At 42.9% G+C, this 18,971-nt stretch overlaps 1 protein-coding gene across 2 annotated transcripts in view; it reads right to left on the reverse strand.

Annotated features, from left to right (window-relative positions):
* Positions 1-18,971, reverse strand: part of RNF38 (ring finger protein 38) — a 137,852-nt gene that overhangs the window by 67,999 nt on the left and 50,882 nt on the right. For both annotated transcript variants that reach the window (XM_070054354.1, XM_051856452.2), the window contains exon 2: positions 10,841-10,911. In XM_070054354.1, coding sequence (XP_069910455.1) covers positions 10,841-10,911 — 71 coding nt within the window. The remainder of the gene's footprint in view (positions 1-10,840; positions 10,912-18,971) is intronic.

An 18,971-nucleotide genomic window follows, 5' to 3' on the forward strand; every position in this document is an offset into this window, starting at 1 on the left:
GGAAAAGAGATAACTTCTCTCCACTGCTCCATTTCCCAAATGCTTACAATAGTCTCAGCTGGGGCCGGCACCGTGGCTCATTTGGCTAATCCTCCGCCTGCAGCGCCAGCACCCCGGGTTCTAGTCCCGGTTGGGATGCCAGTTCTGTCCTGGTTGCTCCTCTTCCAGTCCAGCTTTCTCCTGTGGCCCGGGAAGGCAGTGGAGGATGGCCCAAGTGCTCGGGCCCTGCACCCGCATGGGAGACCAGGAGGAAGCACCTGGCTCCTGGCTTCGGATCAGCGCAGCGCACTGGCCGTAATGGCCATTTTGGGGGGGATGAACCAACAGAAAGGAAGACCATTCTCTGTCTAAATCTGCCTGTCAAAAAAAAAAAAAAAAAAAAAAAAAAAAAAAAAAGCCTAAGCTGGGCCAGGCCAAAACCAGAAGCCCAGAACTGCATCAGTGTCCCACATGGGTGGCAGAGACTCAGCCACTTGAGTCATAATCTGCTGCCTCCCAGAATCATATTAGCAGGAAGCTGGATTGGAAGCAGAGGTAGGACTCAAATTGGTACTCTGATATGACAGACATGGGCATCCCAAGCAGCAGCTTCACCCCTGTGCCACAACACTTGTTCCCTTGATAAATATTCAATGAAGGAATAATTGCATGTTTTTTAAAAATGACCTAAAGGGGACCGGCGCTATGGCACAGCAGGTTAAAGCCCTGGCCTGAAGTGCCGGCCTCCCATATGGGCGCCAGTTCTAGTCCCAACTGCTCCTCTTCCAATCCAGCTCTCTGCTGTAGCCTGGGAAAGCAGTAGAAGATGGCCCAAGTCTTTGGTCCTTGCACCCATGTGGGAGACACGGAAGAAGCTCCTGACTCCTGGATTCAGATCAACACAGCTCCAACCGTTGCAGCCATCTGGGGAGTGAACCAGAGGATAGAAGACCTCTCTGTCTCTACCTCTTTCTGTAATTCTTTCAAATAAATAAATCTTTAAAATATGATGGAACATTAATGTAATCATTTAACTGACATTTCATGCTTATTCAGTATATAGATGGGAGTTTCCAAGATGGTCATAACAATTTCTCACACCCTACATTTTCTTTTAACATTAGGCTGACACCCTTCCCCAGTGGCCCAATTATTGTTCCTCCTGAATTTTGGCAGGCCTATCACCATGTTGGAAGTGATACTTTATAGGGTTGGCATTGTGGCACAGGGAATTAAGGCATTGCCTGCAACACCAGCATCCCACATGGGCATGTCTGAGATCCAGCTGCTCCAATTCTGATCCAGCTCCCTGCTAATGCACCTAGGAAAGCAGTGAAAGACAACCTAAGTGCTTTGGGCCCCTGGCTTCGTTCTGGCACAGCCCCGACTCTTGAAGCCATTCTAGGGAGTGAACCAGCAGACGTAAGATCTCTATCTGTAACTGCCTTTTCAAATAAATTTTAAAAATCTCTAAAAAAAATCATGATGTGATACTTTGTGACTTCTGAAGTTAAGCCATGAAAAGTGATCACACAACACATGCCTGGCACTCTCGGGACACCTACTCTTGGAACCAATCTGCGATGCTGTGAGGAAGCCCAGGCTGCATATAGGTACTTAATCTGGAGAGCCTGAGCCAGCATCAACCATCAGACCCATATGGGAACACGAAAGCCTTCTGCAACTACCGAACAAATTCCAACAAGAGCCTCCTAGCACCCTAGGAGGCAGCGGGTGATGACTCAAATGGTTGGGTCCCTGCCAGGCATGTGGGAGACCTGAACTGAGTTCCTGGCTCCTAGGCATTTGCAGAGTGAATCACCAGATGAGGGATCTATCCCCAACCTTGTCACTCAAATAAACAAAATCAATGAATAAAAATTTTTAAATGCTAAATTAAGAAGAGTTATTTAGGAGCCAGTGCAGTGGCGCAATGGGTTAATGCCCTGGCCTGAAGCACTGGCATCCCATATGGGTACAGATTCAAGACCCGGCTGCTCCACTTCCGATCCAGCTCTCTGCTATGGCCTGGGAGAGCAGTGGGGGATGGCCTGAATCCTTGGGCCACTGCACCCATGTGGGAGACCTGGAAGAAGCTCCTGGCTCCTGGCTTCAGATCAGCGCAGCTCCAGCCATTGCAATTGGCCGTTACCAATTGGGGAGTGAACCATCGGAGAGAAGACCTTTTCTATCTTTGTAACTCTTTCAAATAAATCTTCAAAAAAAAAAAAAGAAGAAGAAGAGTTACCTATTGAATCCTGAAGAGGTTTCTTATTCCTATGCATCTATTATTCTGTTACAGTAGATACATGAATTTTATATCTCTAGGGTGATTTTTGGGGGTTTTTTTTGGTACAAAGAGCAGAATAACAAAAGAAGTCTAACACATTTTTCATATAATTATGAAATTAAATCCATATTTGAAGACCACATATAAAAATCAGATCATCTACCAAAGAGTCAGGAATGGCCAGACCACATATAAAAATCAGATCATCTACCAAAGAGTCAGGAATGGCCAATAAGCACATGAAAAGATGCTAATGGCTAACTGCAATTAGAAAAATGCAATAAAACAATGAGATGCCACTTCATACTCAATAACTAGCTATAATCTAAAATGCAACCTAAACGTGTGGGCAAGTATGTGGAGGAATTGAAACATAAATGGGAATATACAATGATAAAGCCACTTTCGAAAACAGTGTCAGTTCCTCAAAATTTCAACAAAAATATATCATGTGACCAAATAAACAAAAACTTACATGTAAACATTCACAACAGCATTATTTGTAATATACAACCCAGAAGTCCATCATTTAGTGAACAGATAAACAAGATGTGTTATATCCATATAATTGAATATTACTGACCCATGAAACAAAATAAAGTACTGATTCATGCCACAACATGAACCTTGAAATGACTGTGCTACACAAGAGAAGCCAGACACCAAAAGCTACAAACTGTATGGTTTTACTTACGTGAAATGTATGAAACAAACCCATCTATATTAGAAAGATCAGTGGTTGACAGCAACTATGGGGAAGGAATAATCAAAAGTGACTGCAACCGGGTATAGATTTTGGCAGGGGAGGGAATGATAAAAATGTTCTAAAATTACATGGTGGAGATACTAGCACAATTTTTTAACATACTAAAACCCATGAAATATACTTTAAATGAATGAATCTTCAATGGTATGTGAATTATATCTAAGTAAAACTATTAAAAGACTTAAAGCATGTTTTCTGATGTTATAAGAAATTTGAAATTAGCTTGCTAAGTATTCTATTCAAATTCTCTGCTTCAATTTTTTTTTCCTGATGTGACCACCAATGAGTCAGGCCCTTGTGCAATCCCCTCCCAGTGAATGTAGGTGAAATCCGTGACTTGCTTCTAACCAGAATAATGTGACAAAGATAATATGCTATGACTCTTTCCAATTGGGTTCATTATATAAGACTCCATCTCAGCAGATCGGAGAACTTCTATTGGTCTAGAAGAAGCACAGCCGTGAGGTGAACTGCCTACGGAAAGGATCATACATATGGCAGGAACCACGGGCAGCCTGTAACATGTGTGGTTCACTGGAAGCCAGTAAGAAGCTGAGGTGCTTGGTCTTACAGACATATTCTGTCATCAACTTGAATGAGCTCAGAGGAAGCAGATCCTTCCCTAGACCACACTGCAGATAGGCTAATCCTCCGCCTTGTGGCACCAGCACACCGGGTTCTAGTCCCGGTCGAGGTGCCAGATTCTGTCCTGGTTGCCCCTCTTCCAGGCCAGCTCTCTGCTGTGGCCAGGGAAGGCAGTGGAGGATGGCCCAAGTCCTTGGGCCCTGCACCCCATGGGAGACCAGGATAAGTACCTGGCTCCTGCCTTTGGATCAGCGCGGTGCGCCGGCTGCAGCGCGCTGGCTGTGGCGGCCATTGGAGGGTGAACCAACGGCAAAGGAAGACCTTTCTCTCTGTCTCTCTCTCTCACTGTCCACTCTGCCTGTAAAAAAAAAAAAAAAAAAAAAAGACCCAGCTGAAACCTGACTATAGCCTTGTGAGAGAGACCATGAGCAGAGGACCCAACTCAGCCATGTCCGCATTCCTGATCCATGGAAACTGTGAGACAATAAATGTGTTGCAAACAGCTACATTTGTGAAAATTTGTTACACAGCAATACAAAACTATTACACCTATAGTCAACACTTAACTTCTTAAATGGTATTCCTACTTTCACAACAGCTACCTAACTCTACAATAGTGACTTTGTGTAAATCTTGTACTTCTAACGACTTTCCAAATAAACTTTGGGGCATGATGCTACTGACTGTTCTCTATTCACTGTGCAATATGCCTTTTGACTATTCTGTCCAGATTAATTAACTTATGCTTTGAATTCTATTAACAATGCCACTCCTGACTGCTTCTGTTTGGGAGTACCCCCCCACCATGCACTCAAAATACATTAAAAATGAAAAACTGATGATACCAGGTTAGCTAAAATGGGATATATGAATCTAAGATCTATTAACTGAGTCATTAGTTCATTTTTAATAAAGTTCTTGATTTTTGCATTCTAATATAAAATGTAAGCACTGATAATAGTCGTATTTATTGGGCCGGCGCCGCGGCTCACTAGGCTAATCCTCCGCCTAGCGGCGCCGGCACACCGGGTTCTAGACCCGGTCGGGGAGCCGGATTCTGTCCCAGTTGCCCCTCTTCCAGGCCAGCCCTCTGCTGTGGCCAGGGAGTGCAGTGGAAGATGGCCCAGGTGCTTGGGCCCTGCACCCCATGGGAGACCAGGAAAAGCACCTGGCTCCTGGCTCCTGCCATCGGATCAGCGCGGTGCGCCGGCCGCAGCGCGCCGGCCGCGGCGGCCATTGGAGGATGAACCAACGGCAAAAGGAAGACCTTTCTCTCTGTCTGTCTCTCTCTCTCACTGTCCACTCTGCCTGTCAAAAAAAAAAAAAAAAAAAATAGTCGTATTTATTAAATACCACCCATGAGCCAGGCCCACTACTCATGCAACTTTATATAAACCTAAGAGCAGACAATGGCTTCTGACTGCAGGAGTTCAAATCTGAGCATAACTGCAAGTATGTGACCTCAGGCAAATTATTTAATTAAGCTATCAAATTTTCTTACTCATTTTTTAAGATTTTTTTATTTATTTTGAAGGTCAAAGTTAGAGAGAGGGAGAGACAGAGATCTTCCATTCATTGGTTCACTCTCCAGATGGCTGCAACAGCCAGGGCTGAGCCAAGCTGAAGCCAGGAGCTTTATCCAGGTATCCCACGTGGGTACAGGGGCCCAAGCACTCAAGCTATCCTCCACTGCCTTTGTTTTTTTTTTAACAGATTTTATTTATTTATTTGACAGGTAGAGTTATAGACAGAGAGACAGAGAGAAAGGTTTTCCTTCCGTTGGTTCACTCTCCAAATGGCTGCAACGGCCAGAGCTGTGCTGATCCGAAGCCAGGAGCCAGGTGCTTCTTCCTGGTCTCCCATGTGGGTGCAGGGGCCCAAGCACTTTGGGCCATGCTCCACTTCCCTCCCAGGCCACAGCAGAGAGCTGGACTGGAAGAGGAGCAACCGGGACTAAAACCAGTGCCCATATGGGATGCAGGCGCCGCAGGCAGAGGATTGACCTAGTGTGCCATGGCACCAGCCCCTATCCTCCACTGCTTTCCCAGAAGCATTAGCAGGAAGCTGGTTGGGAACTGGAGCAGGTGGGACCCAACTGGTGCCCATATAGGATGCCTACATTACAGGCAGCAGCTTAACCTGCTGGTTCCTTCCTCCTCTTTTCAAATGTAAACAGTTATAGTATCACTTCATAATTGAGTGGATTGAGGATTTAATACAAAATGCTTAGAAAAGTGAGTAGAACACAGAGAACAACTCAATAAAACAGGATAGGAAATGGCTATTCTTCCTGTTTTACAGATGAAGAAAATGAGGTGTAGAATAGCTGCGTCAAGTCATAAAATTTAGTTTAAGTGGTAAAACTGGGATTAGAACTTGGGTCTCTACCTCCAATCACACACACTGTGCTGCTAGCTGAGGACCCTGCAAGATAGTGAAGCATCTGACTGAGATATCTTCCCTCCTGTGTTTCAGCATGCTCTCACATCTACAGAACTTCAGGATTTAGAGTCAAATGGGTTTTCTGAGTATATGTGTCTTGTACGTAACTCATTCATAAAACACTGCTTGCAAAGATGGAAAATACTTCATACAAACAAGATGACTAAAAAAATCTTAATATTAAAATTCCAATTATTTCTAGGGAGAGAAATTAAAGGGAGTATTGCATTTCTTTGTACGATCATTATGTAAACTTTTAAAAAGGATAAGGACTGAAGAAAGTAGACAGTCTCTTTTCTGAAGCAGAAAAAAAATTAGTAAATTTGTCTCTGGTCCTGAAGTCAGTCCGTCCTCATGGGATCACCTGCACACAAACTGGATTGATGCCTTCTTCCATGGCGAACAGGAACAAGCCCAGCATAAGGAAGTTTTGTTCAGACAAGACTTCCACCCTAAATCGCAGCTCATACACGTGCAATTTAGGGAGAATGCTCCCATTCTCCAAATGGTCAACCTTCCTGGCACTTCACTACGCCCCTCGAAAAGTATACATTTGGAGCAACAAATTGTACACCTCCCCCAAGGGAATCATATCTTTTTATCAAATTGCTCAACATTTTATCTCATTGTTAGGTTAGACCCAGTCTGCTTTGTCAGGCTTGTTCTCACTATGACAATGTAACTTTTCAATCCCAAACTCACATTACTGAGTTAGGTTAATTTCAGTACCTAGGAGAAACAATGCTATCAACCACATTTTTTTGTACTATAGAGTGTTTCTACATGATCCTCACATTTGAACTGTGTAATACAGCAATGCACAATCTAGGGTTTCTTATTAAGAAGCACAGAATTCTGAGCATGAAGTAGGGCAGGGTGCCATAGAAGAGGAGCCTGGAGGAATAGAGTCATGAACTGGAGTGGAAGCCAAAAGGACAAGGGCAAGAAAAAACCACCAGGCAAAGACTGCCTGTTGCCTGAGTCAGCTTCACTGTGACTCTATAGGGACCTCTCTGCTTGCAAACATGTTTCTCTGAGCACGTCATAGCTGACTGGGTGAAACTAAAGCAGGAATGGTGGAGTGGGCATTCGGCCTAGCAGTTAAAAATACTGCATCTCGTATCAGACTGCCCAGGTTCAATATCTGGCTGTGACTCCTGAATCCAGCTCCTGTACACCCTGAGAGGCAGCAGTGATGGCTTAAGCAGCTGGGGCCCTGCCTCCCACCTGGGAGAACTAAATTTCCAGCTTTGGCCTGGTCCAGCACAGGACTTTGTGGGCATCTGAGTAGTGAATCAGCAGATGGGAGATCTCTGTCTCTCCAGTTCTATCTGTCCCTCTCTCAAACGCAAAAAAAAAAAAAAAAAAAAAAAAAAAAAAGGAGTATCATTTTCATTTTCTTGAGTTAGTGGAATACAGACTCAAGGAGGTAGGCAATCTAGATCTGACTTCCAGTTCTACTACTTACTGTGTGCTCTCAGGCAAATTATAAAACCTATGTCTCAGATTCCTCATCAACAAAATCGGAATGAAACCATACATATTTCAAAGGGGTGAAGTGACTACCCTGTTCTGGAAGGTAACCTTCTCCTAACATCCTACACAGTACTTTCCTGCTGCATTACTCTTCATAACACAAGTGACAACTTCACAACAGCTTTAAATTATTTATTGCCTCACTCTCCCTACTCGCAGCAAGCTTGCTGCAGAAGAATGAAGATGTCCATTTGTTCAGAGCACTCAACACCTAGAACAGCACTGGTATATGCTGGGTACTCAAATAAATAAGTGTTCCCTAACCGAAAATAGTGGAGAATGGTCCTGTGAACAAATACAAAAGTATTGCTGAAGAGCTTGTGTTAACTGCTGTCTGCAGCATAAATTAACCATTTGAGAGTCTACAACTAACAGGATTTAGTAGTTAACCTCAGAGCTGGAGACAACTCCTCCAGCCAAAGTGTATTAACAGACAGAAACTGAAGCTCAAGAAAGGTCAAGAAATAAGGGATGTGGAGGCTTACATTGTGACACAGTAGCTAAGCTGCCGCCTTCAATGCCAGCATCCCATATCGGATTATCGATTCAAGTCCCAGCGTGAATTGCTCCATTTCCAATCCAGCTCCCTGCTAATGAGCCAAGGAAAGTGGGGGAGGATAACCCTAGGATGTGGGCCTCTACCACTCATGTGAGAGACCAGGATGGAGTTCCCACTTCCTGGCTTCAGCCTGGACCACCCTCAGCCTTTGTGACCACTTGGAGAGCAAACCAGCAAATGGAAGATCAATCAATCAACCTCTCTTTGCCTTTCTAATTAATAATTTTTTTATAAATTGTTTTTAAAAGAAAGAAAGGATCTGCCAACACCTCCATGACTATGAAGTAAAGGTCCAACAGACTGGCTCACCACCTCTTCCTTGCCTGACAGTTCCACCCTAGTCATACATGATTAAATATTTAAAAACTATTAAGGAAAACCATCTTTTGTTCCCCAATCTGAGAAACAACACATGCCTGAAAGATAAGTGAGGATAACAAACAAATCATCAACTGTTCTTTGACAACGTGCTTGGAACAGCTAAGCAGACATCTTACAGGACTTGCACTGGGGATGGAAGATCTGCTCTATCTCCAGTACTGTACAGTGACCATTTAGAAAATTTTTCCCACTCTGGTCACAGCTTCCAAGTTGTTTTTTTTGTTTGTTTGTTTGTTTGTTTTTTTAGGCTGGATTAGATGTGTTCTACAATCCATTAAACCTTAGGCAGTGGGGGAACTGCCCGCAGTTTCATTTTTGTTTTTGCAAAAGCAGTATTCATTTGTTAGACAAGGAAATAAGTCAGAAGTTGCTGCAAGCACAAAAACATAGAAACGGGATTTCTAATCATGCTACCCACCACTCTGGTCCCCAGAACGCTGCTTGACCATCTTCAACTGCAATCTGAACCACCCACTCTTGAGTGCTCCTCTCTCACTTACTGAGCTCTACTTTTAATTTTCTCCATTGCTCTTACTGTAGCATCCTATATAATTATGTTTATTTATATTGTCTGCTTCCTCCAGTTAGACAGCACATTCTTGTTTTGTACCCTGATATATTCCCTGAATACCTAAACACATAGCTACCAATCAATATTATTTGCTGACTGCAACAGTTGAATACATTATAAATACATAGTCAAGAGATCCTAATCTATTCTCTCCATTTCCCTCTCGGAAACAATTGTGGGTAGGCAGGAAAGAAAGTACAATTTATGAGTTTGTTGATCTACTGAAGTTTAATTTTACTTAAACTTTTCTTCTCCCTTCCCTCATGTATTTCTGGAAAAATCTCATCTCTCATAAGCAAAAAAGCAGTCACAGAAAGATTGAAAAATTAGGAAGAAAATCATTGAAAGGGAAATGGGAAGTACCTGGCAGGGGTGGACAGAACTCTTATCTCCACTCACGACCTCTAGAGACAGCACAGAGGACAGCTCGGCTCTGACACCATCAATGAACAGAGAAGCATATTATACACAGTGGAGCAAAGACAATTTAACCCAATTTTCACATTATCACAATCATGGAGCACAATCAATTGTAATATTACTGACCTCAGGTGATTTTTTTTCCTTCTTCCTCCATTATATTTTCAAATGCTGATTCCTAAAATCTGTAGCACACTAAAGTTTGTGGATTCAACTATACATTCTAGAAGTTTCTTTCAGCTGAAAGACGTCAAAAGCAAAACCCATTCCTCTGGATGACTGTAATCATAAGAGAGCCTCTGGAGTGCTAAGAGCATACCACTTTTTCTGTGAACGTGAAATCAGTCTGGGCAAAGCTTACAAATACAGACTCAACAGACAGAACAGAAAAAGCATTTGGAAAATCCCAGTGATCAATCAACTTCTTAATCTAGCTCCAACAGGATGAGGGAGGACAATCTTGATCCAAAAAAGAAAAAATAATCACTTTTTATGGGCTGCCTTGGAAACTACCAAGCTAATGGGACATTTCTGCATACAAGACACAAGATATGGAAGAAAGCCACTAGAAACTGATGGTGGTGGAGAAGGCTAAATGTAAGCCCATCTAGATCAGCAATCAGATCAAACACCAGCCCACAGAAATATCTACAAGAGCTGGGCCATCAGGGTTGCTGATGAATATTGGAAAGCCTCCAAAGATTGCGTTCCTTTAAAGATGAAAAAAGCAGAAACAAAACACCAAAAACAACAATGAAAACCACCAATAATTTGCACATGATTAAAAAACAAAACAAAACAAAAAACCAGGCCCAACTTGAACTTAAGCATGATTCAGGCAGGTTCCCTTCCAAACCCTCAACATTTAATTTGGAATGGGAAAAAAAGCTAAAAGATTTTTTAACGACAAAGTGTGAGAAAACATAATTTAATATAATTTATCAACTCCAAAATGAACCAGATTGCAACATCCAAGGTATTTTCAAGTGGAAACAAACCTAAGTTGCGAGGATAGCTAACAGTTCTGGGGCACATGTTCATATATTAAGAAAATCCATCCAATCTGTGCAGGAGCAGCAGCACAGGAACAGAGAAATGAAGAGTTGATTGTGAGTCTAGCCCACCTGCTGCTGAGGTATTATCCTCAGGTATTCTGGAGTAGTCGATAATACAACACACACCAGCAAGGATCCCTACAACTCAACTCTGACCTCCAACTCTCCCAGCCCTAAATCCAGAGTTAGGCAAGTGAATCCAGCAACATAGGGAACCATGCATTTACACCATAGCAGACATCAACTCAGACCTCACCTTGTCACTGTCATCATGACAAATGTGGTCGTGATGGATAGACTGGCACTGAAAAGAAGCACCAACGCTACCTAAAAGAAAAAGGGAGGAAAAGTTAAGATACAGTCATTTTTTACATTTAAAATGTAAAATTTTAATTCAAAGAGTTTTTATATCCATCATCCCACCTAATCCTCCACAATACTTGTAGCCAGGGTAGAGATTATTATTCATGTATTTTAACACAGAAAAACAAAACAGAGAGGCTGACTCACACAAAGTAGGAGTCAGTGAAGTGGCAGGTTTGAAACTATAATCCTGTTACTCAAATCACACTTCCTACTATACTGAGTGGTCTGGTTTCAAAGTAAGGCCACCTAAGCACACATGCAGACTTCAGTAAGACAAACTCCTGTTTATGAAGAAAATGATTATACATTTTTACAGCCCACACATACTTGAATAAAAATGGCACTATATATTCTCAGTGTATAAAAACACAAACAGGGGCCACCTGTGATGCTGGTATCACATATGGCTGCCAGTTTCAAGTCTCAGTTGCTCCACTTCCAATCCAACTCCATGCTAATGGCCTAGGAAAAACAGAGGAGGATGGCTCAAGCACATGGGCTCCTGCTACCTACATGGAGACTTGATGGAAGATTCTGGTTGCTGGCTTGGAGGCTTGGCTCAGCCCTGGCCAGTGTGGCCACCTGGGGAGTGAACCAGCAGATAGATCTCTCTCTCCCTTCTCTTGCTGTAACTCTGCATTTCAAATGAATAAATAAATCTTCACACACACACACAAATTGGGGCTGGCACTGTGGTGCAAAGAGCTACAGCCTGTGATGCCACCATCCCAAACCAGAGAAAAGCTGCTCCACTTTCAGTCCGACTCCCTGCTACTGTGCCTGGGAAGGCAGTGGAAGATGGCCCTGTACTTGGGCCCTTGTCAACCTGGCACTATGGCTCAGCCTAGCCCAGTCCCTTCCACTGCAGCCACATGGGAGTGAATCAATTAATGGAAGACCTCTGTATCTCTCCCTCTCTTTATGCCTTTCAAATAAATAAAAATCCTTTTAAAACATACAATCTAGGGGTTGGCATTGTAACAGAGAGGATTAAGCAGCTGACTGCACCACCAGAAAACCATATGGGCGCCAGTCCCAGCTGCTCCACTTCCATCCCAGCTCCCTGCTAATGTGACTGGGAAAGCAACAGAAGATGGTCCAATTCCCTGAGCCCCTACACCCACATGGGAGACCTGGATGAAGCTCCTGGCTTTGGCCTGGCCCAGCCCTGGCTGTCGCAGCCATCTGGGGAGTGAACCAACAGATGGAAGATTGCTCTCTTTCTCTAATTCTGCTTTCCAAATAAAATAAATCTTTAAAAAAAAAAAAAAAAAGCACAATCTATGATTATGTAAGATTTTAAATCTCATTATTTTAAAGGTACACATAATTCATACACTCAACTATTTCTTAATTTGAAGAACTTATTCCCAAAAACTCCTTTATGATAATAATGATATTCCCAACTAACAGGGAAACAAACTACTACTCAGTAAATTATCAAAACTGAGTATCCATTTTGAAAAAAGGTTTTGGTTCCTATCTTGTATCATACACAAAATGATGACTCAAAGACCTATGTATATAAAAAATGAAACAATTCAAGAGTGTGGCACAGCAGGTTACAGCCCCAGCCTATAGCATGAGAATCCCATATGGGCACATGTTCAAGTCCCAGCTGCTCCACTTCTGATCCAGCGCCCTGTTAATGGGCCTGGGAAAGCAGCAGAGGATCGCCCAAGCCTTTGGACCCCTGCACCCACGTGGGAGACGTGGAAGAAGCTCCTAGCTCCTGGCTTTGGATTGGCTCAGCTCCAGCCATTGCAGCCATTTGGGGAGTGAACCAGCAGATGGAAAACCTCCCTCCCTCCCTCCGTCTCCCTCTGTAACTCTATTAAAATAAAATAAATCACTTTAAAAAATGAACCAATTCTAGAGGAAAACAGGATTTTTTTTCTAAATAATCATGGAAAAAGAAAAATTTGAATGAAGCAACACAAATGACTGTGGCCCAATAGTTGTTAACAAAACCCCTTCTCCTTATGAGAATTTGACTTTCACTTAACACCTGTTAACCTGATTAAGGGAGCTGCCAAGGATGTTAGCAACAATGTTTATAATAGAAATTACTCTATTAGTGAAACATCTCTGGACTGGATTAGAATAAATATCTAGTAGGAAGCCATATTTCTGAGGTTCTCTGTTGAGTGAGGCATGTAATTAGGCATGACCCTGCAGAGGATCCTGGAAACCATGCTTAAGGAGTTCTTGCAAGAGTTTTCTTCTGTGGGAACTGGGCAGCTCTGCACCCACGCACTGTGGAAGTCACCCCTGAACCCAAGCTTTCAGAAGAGCACTTTGGTGAGTACCAACACTACATGGACTCTTTCTTACTGACAAGCTGTAGTTTCTGCCCCGTATCTTTTGTCGGTAGAGGGGTATCAAGTGAGACCAACAAGTGTGGTTTTATCCGTCTGAATACATGAATGTTTAGTTGAATTGAAGAAGACATTCTGGGGCTGGCAGAAGGTTAAGCATGCAGTGCTAGCATCCCATATGGGCACCGGTTTGTGTCCCAGCTGTTCCACTTCTGATCCAGCTCCCTGATAATGCACCTGGGAAAGCAGCAGAAGTCTAAGTACTTGATATCCCACATGGGAGATCCAGGAGAAGCTCCTGGCTCCTGGTTTTGGCCTGGCCCAGCTCCAGCTGATATGGCCATTTGGGGAGTGAACCAGTGGATGGAAGATCTGTCTCTTCCTCTCCTTCTCTCCCCTGCCTTCGCTCTGCTTTTCAAATAGTTTACTTAAAAAATAAGTAGAAATATATTCAAAGAACTCTTAAAGCTCAACTAGAAAACATATAATTTAAAAATGGGCCCCCTGGGACTGGCGCTGTGACACAGTGGGTTAAAGCCTGCAGCACCAGCATCCCATATGGGTTCAAGTCCTGGCTGCTCCTCTTTAGATACAGCTCTTTACTATGGCCTTAGAAGGCAGTGGAAGATGGCCCACTCCTTGGGCCCCTGCACCCGTGTGGGAGACCTAGAGGAAGCTCCTGGTTCCTGGCTTCGGATTAACTCAGCTCTGGCCTCTATGGTCACTTGAGGAGTGAACCAGCAGAATGGAGGATCTCTTTCTCTCTAGACTCTGGCTCTACCTCTCTAACTCTTTCAAATAAATAAAATAAATCTTAAAAAAAAAAAAAAAAGGGCCGCTTAGGGAAGGCCCTTTGCTGGAAAACAAGGCAGGAATATATTTAGAAGTAAACAAGGGCACAAGAGCCCCAAGTTCCCTCTCCAGTCATCCCTACCCCGTAAGACAAAGAATGTAGCCAGATAGTTCAAACTGAACTCCTAAAATACAGGTTTTCCTGTAGCTTTGCATAAGCTAATCAGTGAAGAGTATATAGCAGAGCCGGCGCTGTGGAGCAGCGGGTTAAGCCCTGGCCTGAAGCACCAGAATCCCATATGGGCGCTGGTTCTAGTCCCGGCTGCTCCTCTTCCAATCCAGCTCTCTGCTATGGCCTGGTAAAGCAATTGAAGATGGCTCAAGTCCTTGGGCCCCTGCACCCACATAGGAGACCTGGAAGAAGCTCCTGGCTTCTGGCTTCAGATTGGCATGGCTCCAGCTGTTGTAGTCATCTGGGGAGTGAACCAGTGGATGGAAGACCTCTCTCTCTGTCTTTTCCTCTCTCTGTAACTCTTTCAAATAAATAAATCTTTTTAAAAAATAGTAGTATATAGCAGAAAAAAGGAAATCTATACTAGAATATGGTACAATTTTTGAGACTTCAAAGAATCTAACAGAGAACAAACTAATTGTATACCTTAAATGACAGTGTTTACCATGAGTTTTCTTCTTTCAAATACATTTACAAAGTTATTATTCCTACCCAAAACCATGCTCTGGTACTGTAGTACCAAATACAAATTCCCTGCTTGAATTCTTCTCTCCTATGGAGGAATGTGGCTTGGGCAGTGCCAAGACCAAAGTAGCGTGCTTCCCCAGAGTCAGGGGCTTATTCTTCCCCTTTGGTGACCCTTCCGTGATCTGCTTGAACCAGGACTACAGTTCTCACTCTAGATAAGGGGTTCTTAACTTGGGCCCAAGAATTTACATGGTGATAAAATGTTCTCTTTATTTTCATTAACTTGAAACCAAAATGTAATTATTTACTCTTTTATGAATTTTGAAACGAATCACATTAGTATTAACAGTATCTGTGACTTAGTTACTGATAAAAAATGACACACACTTTCATATAATACAGTTGATACAGGTATTCTGAACTATCATTTATACTTACCACTATTTTGAATTTCTAATAGCTATCAGTTAAGCCTACTGTTGGATGTGTTATTTAACACATTCATGAAGCAAATATATTATTATACTAGTTTTCAATACTTTGATAATTATATCCCAAAATAATTGGCTTCCTTTGTAATGTCAGGTATCTTTTGTCTTATTCAACTGAGAATATTCACCTAGAAAGGGTTCTCTAGGCTTCACGTGACTGCCAAACAGTCCAAGAGACAGACAGACACACATACAATGTTAAAAAACCTATATTTGCCAGCAGAAGATGATGGAGCCAGAGGAACAAACTAGACAAGAAGCATTGTAAGGAAACAGACATGCAACATCTTGGAAGAATAAAAAAGATATAAAAGGCATAGGTTAAGCCTCTGCCTGCAGCGTTAGCATTCCATATGGGTGTGGGTTCAAGTCCTGGCTGCTCCACTTCAATGTAGCTCCTTGCTAATATGCCTGGGAAGGCAGCAGCGGAAAAGGCCCCTGCACCGTGTGGGGGACCTGGAAGAAGCTCCTGGCTCCTGGCTTCAGATTGGCCCAGCTCTAGTTGTTGAAGCCATCTGGGGAGTGAACCAGTGAATGGAAGACATCTCTCTCTCTTTCTTCTCTCCCCTACCTCTCTCTGTAACTCTGCCTCTCAAATACACACATTAAAAAAAAAAAAAAAAAAATCCATGCAGGAGAACAGCAGAACAGTAGTGGGGCTTAAAATCAGTGTAGACAGCCAAAGATTGGAACTGGGATCACAAAAAAGTTGAAGCTGACAGCCATCAGGAGGTAGAGCAGTTTCAGTATAACCATCAGCTAGTATTTCAGATCCTCAGGGGCAAGGAACACACACAAACTGCCATGGTCACAAAACCAGTGGTGTGGTTTTTTTGTTTTTTGTTTGTTTGTTTGTTTGTTTGTTTGTTTTTAAATGTTTACTTTCACCTACTTGAAAGGCAGAGAGTGAGAGCAAGTTTGCTTCTGCTGGTTCTCCCAAATGTCTGCAAAAGCCAGGAGCCTGACACTCCACCTGAGTCCACCACAAGAGTGGCAGGACCCAAGCACCTAAGCCATCATCTGACACTTCCCAGGATGTACTAGCAAGAAGCTGCATCGGACCAGGGCTTGAACCAGGCACCATAATATGGGATGCAGGATCCCAAGTAGCAGTTGAATCCCCTGTACCACAATGTTCATTCCTGGTGGTCACTTCTTAATTCTCATTCTTGATCTACTGGTAACATTTAATCCAGCTGACCTCACTCTCCTTCTTAAACTCTTTTTTCACTTTCAGGGAAACTTCTTGCATCGTTACCTGCATCTTCTCATTCCCATTTGCATATTTTTCTCACCTTCTCTTCTACAAAAGGTCATACCATTCCTAGGAGCTATCCTCAAAGTTCTCTCTTCCATCTACAGTCATGCCTTTCATGATCCCAAATAAACCCATGGCTGACAAACAACTCTAAAATTTCTAACTCCAAGCCCTGGTCTTCCCCTCACTGAAATTTAGGTTTCTAAATCTTGCTACTTGCTCGGTATCACTTACATATTTAACCAGCACCTCAAACATAACATGCCCAAAACCAAGTTCTTGATCATTGGGTGTGGGGAGCAACTGGGAGCAACTCGGACTAGACTAAGTTACTGGAATTAAGACTTATTCTATGCATCTGCTCTCCCACAATATGGCACTGGGAGAGGAGGAAACAGCTTCTACACAGCTGCCTCCAGTTCAACCAATAAACTGTAGGACCTGCTCCTGATTGGAGGAGAGCAGCGTACTCGGCGTGTGGGTAGCAGAGTTGGGATTGGTGGAAGAGGACTATAAAGGAGGAGAGAGACAACATGCACGAGGAACATCTAAGAAGAATATCTATCTGAAGGAACACCTGTGCAGCCCCCGAGAGAGCCGGCCGGCGGTGTGCCGCTCCCCCGCGGAAGTGGGGAAGGTGGCAGGGGGAACCGCAGCAACCAACCTGGAAGAACCAGCAGCAAACCCGGGGAGGGCCGAGCAGACGAAAGAACAACGCAGGGTCCTGTGTCGTTCCTCCACGAAGACGGGGAGCAACAATTGGGAAAGCAGCAAAGATGGCCCAAATGCTTGGACCCCTGCACACATGTGGGAACTTGGATGAAGCTCCTGACTCCTGAGTTCACCCTGAGCCACTGAAGCCATTTAGGGAGTGAATCAAAGGATGAAAGGCCACTTCTCTCTCTTTCTCCACTTCTCTCCTTGCAACTCTGCCTTGCAAATAAATAAATCTTTAAAAGAAAAACACTAGTTTTTAATAAACATACAATCTTTTTATACAAACATCAAAAGAAAAACACTGTTGAGATACACATATATTCCTTGAAATGTAGGTACAGAAAAACAAAATACAATAAATCATGAAACCAAACAGTAAAGAAGTAAGCAATGTGCACAGGTCTTTAAAGACAGCTCTTTAAGTTGCCACAAAGGTACTGAATTTGGGGGACCATGATAAATATTCCTCAATATACGTATAAGACAGAGTCTGCACTCTAATGTGGTAAATTCTCAAGAATTTCCTAGACTCAATAGCTACATGCCTATCACCTTGGAAACAAAGACATAAGGGTTTATAAAAGTGAAGGTTTTAAACTACGAAACTGGACACTGATGAGGACAGCACCAAATACCTATGCACCATACACTTCCTGAGACTTACTGTAAAAGATAACAAGAAAGGGCTCACAATGGCCCAAATTTTAAGAAATCAAGTATTTTTAAAAACCAAAAAAGGGAGCTGGCATTGTGGCCTAGCAAATTAAGCCTTTGTCTGCAGCACCAGCATCCCATATAGGCACTAGTTTGAGTCCTGGCTGCTCCACTTCCAATGCAGCTTCCTGCTAATGTGTCTGGGAAAGCAGTAGAGGATGGTCCAACTGCTTGGGCCCCTGCTTGGCCCAGCCCTGGCTGTTGCAGCCATTTGAGGAGTGAACCAGCAAATGGAAGACCTCTTTGTTTCTCTCCCTCTTCCTCTGTAACTCTGTGTTTCAAATAAATAAAATAAATCTTAAAAAAAAAAAAAAAACAGTAAAAGGATCTAGGTTTGGCAGGGGTAAATAGGTGAAGCATTGAGGATTTCTAAGCAAGTAAACTATATAATGTATGACATTATATAGGAGATACATGTCATTATGCATTTGTCCAAACCTACATGATATGCAACACCATAAATACTACTGTGCACTGTGGACGTAGAGTGATGAAAATGTGATATTATGTCAGTGGCTTCAATTGTTAACAAGTCTCTCTCTCTAATGGAGAATGTTTATAACAGGGAAAGTTATGTATATATGGAGCAAGGAATATATGAAAAATCTCTTTTAACTTCCTCTTAATTTTGCTGTGAAGGGGCCAGCACTGTGGCATAGCAAGTAAAGCTGCTGACTGCAGCACTAGCATCCCATATGGGCACTGGCTCTAGACTCCACTATTCCACTTCCGATTCAGCTCTCTCCAATGTCCGGGAAAAGCGGCAGAGGACAGCCAAAACACTTGGGCTCCTGTACACATGTGGAACACCCAGAAGAAACTCCTGGCTTTGAATCAACCCAGCTCTGGCCATTGCAGCCACTTGAGTGAACAAGCGGATGAGCAGATGGAAAATCAATCTCTCTCTCTCTGTCTCTGCCTTTCAAATGAATAAATCTTTCAAAAAAATTTTGCTGTGAAGCTAAAATATAAATTCTATTAAAAAAAAAAAAAGACTAACTGAAACATCAATGAAAACCCATGTACCAAAC

This window comes from Oryctolagus cuniculus, chromosome 1 (genome assembly GCF_964237555.1).
Source record: "Oryctolagus cuniculus chromosome 1, mOryCun1.1, whole genome shotgun sequence".
Taxonomy (NCBI): Eukaryota; Metazoa; Chordata; class Mammalia; order Lagomorpha; family Leporidae; genus Oryctolagus; species Oryctolagus cuniculus.